The sequence below is a fragment of the Giraffa tippelskirchi genome, chromosome 5, assembly GCF_054371585.1.
Source record: "Giraffa tippelskirchi isolate mGirTip1 chromosome 5, T2T-mGirTip1v1.2.pri, whole genome shotgun sequence".
Classification (NCBI taxonomy): domain Eukaryota; kingdom Metazoa; phylum Chordata; class Mammalia; order Artiodactyla; family Giraffidae; genus Giraffa; species Giraffa tippelskirchi.
In genome coordinates, this window is record NC_137279.1 from 176,009,418 (window position 1) to 176,022,278 (window position 12,861).

The 12,861-nt window shown below is 48.6% G+C and overlaps 1 protein-coding gene across 21 annotated transcripts in view; it reads left to right on the plus strand.

Annotated features, from left to right (window-relative positions):
* The window catches only part of ERI3 (ERI1 exoribonuclease family member 3), a 130,397-nt gene that overhangs the window by 28,861 nt on the left and 88,675 nt on the right, over positions 1-12,861 (plus strand). For 15 of the 21 annotated variants that reach the window (XM_081488795.1, XM_081488810.1, XM_081488793.1 and 12 more), the window contains 2 exons: positions 5,411-5,527; positions 12,133-12,192. In XM_081488795.1, coding sequence (XP_081344921.1) covers positions 5,411-5,527; positions 12,133-12,192 — 177 coding nt within the window. The remainder of the gene's footprint in view (positions 1-5,410; positions 5,528-12,132; positions 12,193-12,861) is intronic. The other 6 variants (XM_081488803.1, XM_081488805.1, XM_081488804.1 and 3 more) reach the window with 1 other exon arrangement.

Genomic DNA, 12,861 nt, shown 5'->3' on the forward strand with positions numbered 1-12,861 from the left:
ACCTCCCATCTTGTCACCTTAGGTAGATCACTTCGCCTGTCTGGTCCTATGGAGAACTCTGTGAAAACAGAATTTTCCTGTTAGAGGCATGCCCTTGGCTTCTTTCTTGCCATTTATCAGCCCCTTTATGTGTTTACTTACCAAAAGCTGAGAGTGGGGCCTACACAGGAACAGACCTGGGTGCTAGAGATGCAGACTGAAGGCTCATAGTTCTCACCCTCCCTGAGCACAGAGCCCAGCACTATGCATGTCCCTGCAGCTGTAGTGGAGGCTTTTCAGTTGGAATCCTGCAGGACTTCCTGCCTGGATGGTCCACATTCATTGCTCTTATAACTCAAGAACAGTCTTTCTTCTTAGGAGATAGAGCACTGAGCTCCTTAAAGACAGTCTTTCAGACTAGAAGAATCAGATCTTTCTTGACCCTTCAGATTTTGAGAGCTGTTAGTCCTACTGTCTTTAAGTCTCATTTTCCCCATTTGGAGTCCCAGCTCTGTCCCTTACTAGCAGTGCAACCTTGAGCAAGTGACAACTGCTTTTGGGGTCTTAGTTGTTCTGTAAAATAGGCCTAATAGGGATTCCCATTTCATGAATTGATAGGTAGATTCAATGTCGTCATTCCTGTTGCCCATTTAGCAGAGTGTCTGCCACCTCTGTTGTTGTTCAGTCACTCAGTCGTGTCCAACTCTTTGCAACCCCATGGACTGCAATTTCCCTGTCCTTCACCATCTCCCAGAGCTTATTCAAACTCATGTCAATTGAATCAGTGATGCCATCCAACCATCTCATCCTCTGTTGTCCCCTTGTCCTCCTGCCTTCAATCTTTCAAGCTTCAGGGTCTTTTCTAATGAGTCTACTCTTCCCATCAGATGGCCAAAGTATTGGAGCTTCAGCATCAGTCCTTCCAATGAATATTTAGGACTGATTTCCTTTAGGATTGACTGGTTGGATCTCCTTGCAGTCCAAGGGACTCTCAAGAGTCTTCTCCAACACCGCAGTTCAAAAGCATTAATTCTTCAGAGCTCAGCTTTCTTTATGGTCCAAATCTCATATCAATACATGACTACTGGAAAAACTGTAGCTTTAACTAGAAGGACCTTTGTCGCCAAAGTAAGGTCTCTGCTTTTTAACATGCTGTCTAGGTTTGTCATAGCTTTTCTTCCAAGAAGCAAGCATCTTTTAATTTCATGGCTGCAGTCACCATCTGCAGTGATTTTGAAGCCCAAGAAAATAAAGTCTGTCACTGTTGCCATTGTTTCCCCATCTATTTGCCATGAAGTGATGGGACCAGATGCCGTGATCTTCGTTTTTTTGAATGTTGTGTTTTAAGTCAGCTTTTTCACTCTCCTCTTTCACCTTCATCAAGAGGCACTTTAGTTCTTCTTCACTTTCTGCCATAAGGGTGGTTTCATCTGCATATCTGAGGTTATTGATATTTCTCCTGGCAATCTTGATTCCAGCTTGTGCTTTATCCAGCCCAGCATTTTGCATGATGTACTCTGCATGGAATAAGCAGGGTGACAATATACAGCTTTGGTGTACTCCTTCCCAATTTGGAACCAGTCTGTTGTTCCATGTCCAGTTCTAACTGTCTGCCGCATAGTAAACAATAGAAAGAATAAAATGATTCCATCTTGTGTTTGTTTCTGAAGGTGTTGGGGCCAGCCCCTCACTACTCCTTGCCCAGGCTCCCAGCACTTTGGAGAGAGGAGACACATCGCATTGTATTTGCCTTTGTGTCTACACCCAGCCCCTGCCTGGTAAATAGTAGGTGCTTAATAGTATTGGTTTATGACCTGATGATGATGACAATATGACTTAACCTTCCAGGATTGAAAAGGGTAAGATAAGAAAATGTATTTAAAAACATATAATAAAAAGCATAACCCTGGGTATGTTGCTCCATTAAGATACTTCTCGTAGTGCATTGTTCATCATTTACTTTTCTGCTCTCTGGTTCATGTACTTTTCCAAAGCAGACCACATCTTATCTCTAAATCGCACTCCCACACCTGACCAGAGTCCTGTACAGAGTAGATGCTTAGGTAATTTAATTGGGTGCAAACATCATACAGAAGTAAGGAATTGTGAAATTACTATTAGGGCTGGAAAAGAGGGCTGTTAAATACAAACCAGTTCTTCTTTCCTTCATGATGCTGCCTTTACACAAGCAGACACTCAGCTGTTCCTTTTAAAAAAACTTCCAAGGGGAATGAGGAAATTGAGGGAGGGCAAAGAACGAAGGGCAGGAATAACAGGTTCATGATCCAAACAGCTGCCCCTAGAAGCTGGCACTTAGGAACATCTTCATAAGCTTTGGGTGGAATGAATGTGATCAGCCTATAGCTTTGGGGTTCCCTCTCTGATCATTATCAGCTGAAAACTCGTGAAGTGTTTGGCCTACCCCAGGTATATAGGCTGCAGAGTTTTGTCAGCTGGTACAGACTGGGGCTTCTCTTCCATGAATGGGCTGTTGAGAATAGTGCTTTGAGGTTCTGGGCTTGTCTGGGCAATATGGAAAGGTTAGAAGTAGCTAAGTGAGGTCCTTTTTGTTCTAACTCCCCAAAGGGTCTTCTGTCAGAAGTTCCTCTTTTGCATCTTCTGTGGCTCAAAAGAATATGCCAGTGTGTAAGGTCGTTGTTACAATAGCTGATGGTGGTGCTGAGGTAGGACCCCTGCAAAGTCATGTTCTGAGATTGGCCTTGTTCTTGGTCTTGGAGAGAAAGCTTGGCTGATGGCCAAACAACGTTGGAGAGGTGTTTAGGATAGGTCCAATCTGCTGCATGCTGGCCCGCAGACATTTCAGAGGGGTTACCCCTCTTCATACAGAGCCAAGGCTGGCTTGTTCCCCCTCTCTGGGAGACTGATTTTGAGTGTGAGCACTTAGGTTGGCTCCATTTCCCCAGGGGTGAGGAAGCTAGTGGCAGGAAGGATTGAGCTGCAGCAGGGAAACCCAAAGGCCAAGTTTTAAGAGTATCTACTGGGAATGCTGACTTGGTGCTGGTCAGAGCGGGAGCTGAAGCGCTTACTATTTTACAATAAATACTAATAAAATTCTAGATCTATAATAACATTTCAGATCTCTAAAACAAACCATGTGCTTGTAAAAAAGTGGAAAGAGATCAACTTTAAGCCATAAATTCTTGGTAATAGAGGGGTTTTTTTCTATTTATGTTTGATAGATATTTTTGTTTCCAGAGGAATGTCAACTCCTAATTTCATAATGTATCATGGGCTTAAGAAAATTGAATTTAATAAAAGCCAGAGATGAATGGCATCCTTAAAGGTCCCAACACTTGTCTTTATTAGCAGGACAAACTGCAGGTCTCCAAACACTGCTTCTCTCCAAATGAAAGTTTAAATGAAAAGTACAGTTGTGTCACAGGTTAAATTTCATTGTGGGCCCAGCTAACATTGTTAGTGAGGAGCTGGCTGTATTTGTTTCCTTAGACACCAGGGCTGCCAAACTCACCAGGCTATGGAGGTCTTTCCGTTGGGGAAGTGTTTCTTCTACTTAGTGGCAGAGGAAGGATATGTCAAAAACGAGCCTAACTCAGATGAGCCCCACCTCAGAGTTAGAGCCTGGAAATATTGGGTATCTGATTTTTCAAGGGGATCAGTGTGTACCGTGTGTGTGTGTGTGTGTGTGTGTGTGTGTTTTGTTTTTCAGAGCCAAGCTTTCCTCTCTGGCCTACTTCGTGGTACTCTGGGAGGAGAGGAGGCATCACTTAGTTTAAGCAGCAGCCTGGGCCTCCTCTCCGCCCCTCTCTGCCTCAGTCTTACAGTTCTTCCGCCTTTCCTGTCTCTAGGGGCTCCTGCCAGCTTCCCCATCCTTGGGGCAGTCCAGGGAGCCCAGGCAGCCAGAAGCTTTGAATTTCTCAGTCATGAAATCTGGCTGCCTTGGTTTGGTCTCTAGTCCTGCTGTGATCTGTTGGATAAAGATGCTTGAAAAACGAATCCCATAGAGCAGGTGTGTTTGGTGGAGAGACACCAGGCTCCCCTGGAATATCAGGGAGACAGGCCATTTCTCCTTCCATCTCCCCGCTCATCTATTTCCTGAGTGCAGTCAGGTGTCAGCGGCTTCTGTGTTGTTTCTCTGGGCTGTCCCTGGAGAGAACCAATTTGCCTTGATTTTAGTGATGCTGGAAAGGTCCTCAGCAGAACGGGCGACCTGGGGAAAGGATGCCGCTGGAGCTGACTGCGGGGGCCACTGAGTGGGCAAAGCCCCCCTCCTGTCTCTGCAGTGGAGGCCTCTTTCACATGCTAATTTTACTCGGAGGATTTTGCTTTTATTTATTTTTTTTATTATTTCCTATTTGTCTCTTCCAGATGTTTTCAGGGCAGTTTTTTTTTTGGTGTGTTGTAAACTAATTCCATTCATGTTTTAAAAATTTATGAAAGCGCTAATAAAAATGTCAAAGTGGTAAAAATGTTAGCTTTTCCTCTGCTTTGATTAAATTTTGCAAACTGTTTTTGAATATTAAAAAGCAATAATTTTTTTTATTCTCTCTCCTGGCTTTCCCTCATCTCTCCAGCGCGTGCGTGCTCTCTCTGGCCCTCTCCCCCCACTCCGGCATGTTCCTCCCTTCCCCGGAGCGATGTTTGAGGTGGGATGCACAGTCGGCATGCTGCAAGCCTGTTTGCACACCAGGACCTTGGTGCTGTGCATCTCTATTAAATAACGGAGACAAATTAATCTTAGAGACACCAAACAAATTGTCACTCCTCCTCGTTCTCTTCCATTACGTTCCAGCGGACTGGGGAGGGCTGGCTAAGCAATTGGGTTGGAGTGGGGGGTGGCGGTGCTAAGGGGTGGATGTGCTGCCTGAGAGAAAGGTGGGAGGCACTAGCTCTTAATACTCTTACTCAGGTTTCTCCTTCTCTTCAGTATCGTCTTTGGCTCCTTTGACTTTATTTATTGCTTATCTCGCTCTTTTTTTTTTTTTGTAAAAGCTAACAAAACTCATTGGCTCTGTTTAAACTTCATGCACAGAGATCTGTGCATTAGTCTGATGGCTGGTTATCTATATGACTGGAGACTTAGGCCCCTTCCAGGGAAGGGACCCTGGCAGGAGGAAGGGGGTTCTCCTTTTAGGGGCTGGAGTGAGCAGACCCCTGCTGGAGAACCAGGGGTAGGGGGAAACTGGGCCAGATGCTCCCACTGTCTCCTTCCCCTTCCCAGAGACAGTGAGGGTGGAGTGTGTGTCGGGTCCCTGGAACCTGTGAGGATGTTAACACTGGGAGGGTCAGGATTATAACTGAGCTGGCATCTTCTCACTCAGCATCTTCGGTTTGACCTGGCAGGAGCTAATGAGTCCAAAACACTCCTCCATTCTTGATTCGGAGTTATTTGAGATGGTTAGTTTAGGAAAAAACAACTGATTCTTCCTTTTCTGTGCCTTTGCCATTCCAGGAAATCATCGAGTTCCCCATCCTGAAGCTAAATGGCCGGACCATGGAGATTGAGTCTACCTTTCACATGTATGTCCAGCCCGTAGTCCATCCACAGCTTACTCCTTTCTGTACAGAGGTAAGGGCCCTGGCTAGCGGCAGGCACTGCTGGGACAGGAGCTTGGGGATCATTGGTGCTCTATACTGGCTGCTTAGGGAAAGCATAGGTCTTCTCAGTGGTTAAGGCAGGTACACATTGGGCCCAGCAGTTGGCTTTTTACAAAGTCTGCCACTCCCCTTGGACCACTGTGGTCATCGGGAGAGTAGTGATTCACTCTTCCCTGCTTCCCTGACACTTTCCTTTCCTCGTCATCCCTACCTTTCCTGGTAACGAGGCACTTGGAGTCTAGGAGTGGGGTGGTGCCTCTGGGGTTCAGCTTGTTTTCAGTTCCATTTCCCCTTAGGGTCCTTGGCAGGAGGTGAAGATTTCAGCTTCTTGGTTATATTCAGGCTTTCTTAGCTGTCTGGGGATGTTTTTTGTCCTTGAATGAAGTGGTGCTCTGTGAAGGATTGATGGAATTTGTGGGAAGCACAGCTATCACTGAGGAAAGAGAAGGGCAGTCCAAGTCGGGTATGAGGACAGCCTGGCTGGGGCGGAGATGTCTTTATCCTTATCCTAGGCTGCTTCTGTACTTGGCCACCTTGCCAGCAGGTTAGTGTGGCCCCATTTTATGGATTGTGAAACTGAGACTGAGATCTTGGTGCTTGCTGGGGGCTCAGAAGAGCCATTGGCAGAGAGGAGGCACCCCGGAAGAGTTTGACTCTCAGGACTGTATGAAGAAGCCTTCTGTGGCTGCTTTTCCCTGTGATGCATCGTGTTATGTGCTCTATGCTGGGGTGGTGGAATGATGGGCCAAGTGTGTATGGTAGCAGAGATCCTGGGAAAACGTGAAAGCAAGGAGATCAAACCAGTCAATCCTAAAGGAAATCAACCCTGAATATTCATTGGAAGGACTGATGCTAAAGCTGAAGCTCCAATCCTTTGGCCACCTGATGCAAAAAACTGACTCATTGGAAAAGAAGCTGATGCTGGGAAAAGATTGAGGGCAAGAGGAGAAGGGGACAGCAGAGGATGAGATAGCATCCTCAGCAGACCTGAGTTTGAGCAAACTCGGGCAGATAGTGAAGGATGGGGAAGCCCAGCGTGCTGCAGTTCATGGGGTTGCAAGGAGTTGGACGTGATTTTGCGACTGAACAACTAGCATTTGGGGTGAGAGTATGTTAGAGATTTTGTGCCGTCATCCAGGGACCTGCTTTCTCCATATGAGTGAATCAGGAGGACAGAAGTTCTCGAGTAGTCCCCAAACAATCTCTTTGGTGTGGAGGGGGTTGGGGAAGTGCCTGCCTGTGCTGGTTGGGGAGCTCACTGGTCTCTGATACTGACTTAGCTCAGATATGTGGTCTTGAGCTCCTGGCCTTGATGCCAGTGCCCCAGGTGGGCCTTTTGTTGTAGGCATCCATCTGCCAAGGTGTCTAGTCTCTCAAGCCTTTTCTTGTTCCAGCCAATGATGATGAGGCTCTTGTTTCCACTGGGGACAACTTTTTCCCCCCTCATTCCCCTGGGAGTTACCTGTACCACTAGGGGGCGCTAATCTGTCCTGTTTCCCACTTTGGGAAAAAATCGTCATTTTAATGATGATGATGAAAACTCCCTTCCTTATGGGAAGGGAAGGGAAGACTTTCCTGAAACTAGCCAGGCTCTTGAGCCTTCCACTGGCCTGAAAGCATAGTGTCCTCTTATCTTTTTCTTCCTCCTCTCTGTGTGCGGCCTCCCCCTTGGGGCCTCTAGTTCCAGCTCACTGCCTGGCATTGACAAGCAGGCCTAAATTGGGGAAGCTGGTACTTGTTTAGGGATGGAACGAAGCATTGCTGGAGCTCAGCTCTGGGCAGGAGTGGATGCTTGAGGATATTGGGAAACGTGTGTTTTTCAGAGCACAGTTGCTACTGCTTCTCTTTTGAGGGAGGGGAGAAGGGATTGTAAGACTCTGATGAGAGATGTTTCTTTTTTCTGGAAAGTCTCACCGAAGGACACGCATACATAAGTTGGAGGGTAGTAGGCTTGGTGGCATGGGATCTTCCTTATGAAGCCTGCTCTGAAGTGAGGCTGTGACTGTGCTGTAGGCATGGATTCTGCCATCCTCTCTCAGGCTCCCAGAGCTCAGAACTCTCCCTGGCCTGGTCCCTGCCTTTTCGTCCAGCCTCGGATCTCCCTGCTTCAGCTCCCCCTCACTTTCCTCAGTCCACCTCTACACGTGATGGTCCTTCTGCCTGTGTGCCTCGCCTGCCCTCCTAGTTGTCCTCCAGCACTCTGCTCAGGGTCACCTTCTCTGGGAAAGCTTTACTGAGCCCAGGCTGGGCTGTGCTCAACCCGGCATAGCACAGTCAGATACATTATACTGCAGTCATTTATCCATATCCCCACTAGACTGTGAGCTCCTTGATGGCAGAAACTAGATGTGATCCCTGTCGGTCCTATCCTTAGGGCCTGGCACCAAGTAAAAATCCATGTTCCTCAAGTGACTGGTGTCAAGGAGTTTTTCCACCACAGCCTGCCTCCCCCCAGAGTAGCTGTACTGCTCACTGCTCTTTTGAGTAAGTAATGTCTTCTTTGGAAAACCTCAGGTTATCTAGATATCGCCCTGTCTTCGTACTAGATGGACTGTAATGCCAAGGGAGACACGGACACAGGATGGGGCTGTCCTTCTGAGACCTCATCCAGTCTGGCAGTATGTGCCTTTGCGGACGGGGGGGAGATCATTCCAGCCACAAGGAATTTTTCATTGGTAAGGGTGAGGAACAACCCCAAATCTCCAGATTTTTCTAAGCAGGTCCTCCAGGAGGGTTTTCTCTCTTGCACCAGAAGTGTTTTTTAAGAACCCTGGCCATGTGTGTGCATGCGCAAGCACAGGCTTGTGTTAGGAGAGAGACAGGCTCAGTGCTGGGCAGCCGAAAGAGGGGTTCTGCCTTGAGTGAATCTGCAGCCCGCATGCAGACACTCTTACTGCACTGAATGATCAACATGTCATTAGCCTTCTTGAGGTCCTTTCTTAGTCCCAGTTGATAGGCTGCCTGGAGATGTTCTGACAGAAACAGGATGGGGGTATGTTTTCTTCCTTCCCAAGCCCTTTCCTGCCACCTCTAGAATCCACTCCAACTCATTACGTCTCTGCCTCTAGCAGCTGGGCTGCTGCACAGTCCCTGACCATGTGCAGTCCTTTTTGTTGTTGTTGTCACTGTGGAAAAAAAAAACTAGGAAAAAATACCCATTTTGCTAAATGCCAGTAAAGGGCTTTGTCTTGCACCTGTACTTGTAAAGGGTGAGATTTATTGGTCTCTTTGTCTGAGGAGAAAGAGTGGGTCTGATTATCAGATTGCACACCAGAGACAAGTGCTTATGTAATCAACAAACTGTCTTGGTGTCAGAATACGATTGTACTGGAGATAAACTGTGAAGGCAGAAAGCACTGGATGCTGACATGCTATTGGCAGCAAGCGTCCAGGGCTGCTTCCTGTAGTTGCCCGTGTTTATGAACGAGGAAACCCACTCGTCCCCAGACAGAGCTGTGGTGCGGGTAGGGGATCTCAGTCACCAGTCACGTTATCAGTCAGGGTCAGAAGCCCCTCGCCTTGTGGTTTCTGAGTCTGGGGAATCGGGAGTTAATCTGTAATCCCTCAGTGAAAGGAGCCACAGAGCACACATTAATCCTTCCTCTCACCTCTCCTGCTTTAAGTGGTTAAGGTCTCTGAGCTCTGTTTAGCCTGTGAGCCCTGGTTCTCAGCTTAATAAATACTTGGCTTTGCTCTAGTACCTTTCATTGTGAGGATGTGAAAGCTTTTTACAAACATATATTAACCCAAGTGGGAATGGGCTTAAACAGCAGCGTGAAAGATTTAGGTTAGGCCTAAGGTATAACTTCCCAGTATGTATTTTATTGTATTTTCTCTCTTCCTCACAGCTTTTGGTATGTCTTATAGGTTGTCGGTATCAGGTACGGGGATTGACTTCTTAAATTTCACCCTCCACCATCTTCATCGAGTGCCTTGACAGAGCTGATCAGATGTGGTCCATTGTTGGAGGCATTAATGCAGGGGAGAGAGGCCTGTTCCTGAAAGGATCTCAAGCCCCTGTGTCTCTGGGGGTTGAATTCAAGTCCCTTAGCTGTAAGCTGTAAGCCATGCCTTGGACCACAGGTGAAGCATGGAGAGAGGGAGGAAGCCAAGCTCACTAGACTCCTCCCAGGCTGATGATTCTAGGATTTCTGGCCACTGTGGGGGAGTGTGAGGAAGCCCCAGAATCCTGGGGACCATCTGCACCCCCGCACCCCACGGTGATAGGAAGCGGGCCTAGTCTTTGGTGAGAGACCCTGCAGGTCAGCGCCTCTGTTGTTGTTTTCGATGTAGTACTTTTCCTGGGACCTAGTGCAGGTGCTGACCTTAGTCCCATCTCCAAGGAGAGAGGGTTCTTGGCAAGGATGCTATTGGTCTCCTGTGTAAGAGGGGTTTTCTGGAAGCCCTTCAGAGTTCATCTGAGTGACCCTTGGTGGGAGCCAAGAGGAGGAGACCTAACCTTGCCCCAGGAAACTCAGACTGGACATGAGACTGTGCGCAGACCCTGGGGCTTTCCCCGACAAGTGGCTGTGTGCCCTCTTTTCCAGGATTATCCTGATCCAAAGCCCCAGCGCCAGGCTTGGGGATGTGACTTGGCCCTAGGAGAACCTAGCAGTAGAGAGGCTGGGCGAGAAAGGGCAGTCGTGGGTGCAACCAGTCATCTGGCTGTGGGACCTAGAGTTGGCAACAGGCCTACTCCAGACCCTGCTGAGACAAAACACAGGGCCCTGCCTGCTCAGTGTGGCTCTGGATGCCGACTGGACTGGACCAGGACTGGGCTGCCAAGAAGAACTCAGATTCCACAATGGCAGGGTTGCCATGCTTTTCTTCACGGCTGGATCCCTGCTTGCTTGAGTGGGGCCCAGCCTCTCCAGCAGTAGATGCTGACTGAATGAAAGGAAAAGTCTCAGCACTCCACGATGAAAGCTACGAACCTGAGGCTCTTCCCCATCCCCACCCGAGCCCTCAAGGGACCACCTTTTCTTCTCTTTGGCTCAGGCCCTCCCTCTGCTGGGCAGTTCTTTGGTCTTCCAAGCAAGGAAAGGGTGTGGAAGTGCCAGCCGGGTGGGCATGCTGTGGGTTAAAGCCTCGCGAAACAACAGTGTAGTTAATCTTTCTAATTTATTTTCCTTTTAGACCATGGGAAGTCTGTAGGCAGCAGCTGTTACCCAATTAAAATACAGATTAATATAAAAACAGTTTCTGGAATATAAAATAGAGTGGCTGTGTCCTTACACTTCCTTAAAATACCACCTAATAATGACTTGATGAACTACAGAAACCCACCTAGAGGAACTCAGCGTTCTTAAAATGAAAATTTCTTCCCTAAAAGGTGTGTATTACCATTCTGTGTAAGTTGCTGTGAGAAAATAACCTTCCCTCTTAGAGCCAGCGGTTTCTGTGAGTTGGGTATTTGGTATTCATTACACATAATTATAGTTTGATTGGAGTTTAATCCCCACCCCCCACACTTAAAAAAAAGAGAAGTTTCCAAGCAGGCCTGAGATGCTACTCTGTCTGGAAGTGGCCAGGGGCACGCCAGCCACGGTGATTTCCAGCTGGGTCCACGTCTGTGCAGGGGCCTCCTGCCGCAGGCCCTGCAGGCAGCCTCTCTAGTCTGTACTTGAGGGATATTTTCCACTTCAAAATAAAGCAGACCAAAGCACCAAGCTGGTTTGAACCCAGGCCTGACCTCGGTGGAGCAGAGGCCCTTGAGTGAGAAATCCTCTAGACCAGGTTTGTAGGCTTTTTCCTCTGCTGAAGGTGCTGGTTTCCTGCTTGGCCAGCCAGTATCGAGGGCCCAGGTATGCAGGGTGAAGGGTGGATGCCTGCGGGGCACCCTGGTCCTTCACTGGTGCAGAGGGGGAAGTGCTGGACACCAAGGCTCAGAGAAAGGGGGGCTTGGAACTAGAGGTGCTGGTCCCATGTAGGGGCATTCCCTGAGTTCTGCAGGAACTCCTAAGGAGTCTGGAGGTGAATTTACTTGGGCTTCCCAGGTAGCTCAGCTCCTAAAGAATCTGCCTGCAGTGCAGGAGACCCTGGTTTGATTCCTGGGTCAGGAAGTTCCCCTGGAGAAGGCATAGGCTACCCACTCTAGTATTCTTGGGCTTCCCTGGTGGCTCAGATGGTAAAGAATCTGCCTGCAGTGTGGGAGACCTGGATTTGATCCCTGGGTTGGGAAGATTCCCTGGAGGAGGGCATGCAGCCCACTCCAGTATTCTTGCCTGGAGAATCCCCATGGACAGAGGAACCTGGCAGACTACTAGCACAGTAATTGGGGAGGAGTTATTGCACCTACTGAATACAAAAGATGTGTAAAATCAGATTTTCTGCAAAATGCAAGCTGAAAACAGGTCTGAGACCCAGCCCGTGCTCCCTATGTGGATATGCACCCGCACCTCGGGGCAGGAAGTTGTGGGGGAACGTGATCCCCAAGGCTTTTGTCAGGTTTGGAGCCTACAGCTGTGCAGGTCAGAGGCTTTTACTGTAGAAGGAGGAAAACAGAAAGACTCTAGTCCAGCTTTGAGTCCCTGCATCCCCAGTTTCCACCCATAGGCTATTTCTCTTTCCTTTCAGCTCACCGGGATTATTCAAGCCATGGTGGATGGTCAGCCAAGCCTGCAGCAAGTGCTGGAGGTAGGTTGAGTGACCTTTAATTCCTGACCTCTGACCCCTTCCTGCCGCCTTCCTCTCCCTCCCCTCCTGAGAATGTAGCCATGTAATTTGACTATGATTATGGCTTGATTAGAATAACATTTGCTGTCACATCAGTGACATGCTGTTGAGAGTATTGAACCATTGATCTGTCATCTCCAGCTGTTCCCGTCAGGGTTACTGACAAGATGTCCGCACGCCCCCGGGAGTCCGCGGAAGCCCCGCCTGCTTGCAGCCTGAGGCTGTTGCTGGCCGGTGGCTCCGGTGACTCGGGCAGCCTGCGCCAGGCGGCTGGAAGCAGGGGAGCCGAGCTGCAGCACTGCGGGCGGCCCCAGGGACTGGAGGTGTTTTTGTTTAGCTTTAGTGTTGGCTTCTTGTGGCATGTGAGCACTTCATTAACTCACCCAGAACTCCCCATTGATGGCTTTTGTTTGCTGTCAGCTCCTCCAGGAGGTGCGGCCGGCCCGCCTGCCCCACTGCAGCTTGCCGCTGGATGCATTGTGCCTGTCAGGGGTGCGGAGGCTGCACTGGGTAATGATTCCTAATCAGAATAATTACAACAATTGCCTATGTGAGGAAAATCAAATTAAAGGCTTTAGAACCCTTGGCAGAGACCACACTTCTGGGATGTTCTCCTCGGGGAGCTGGAAA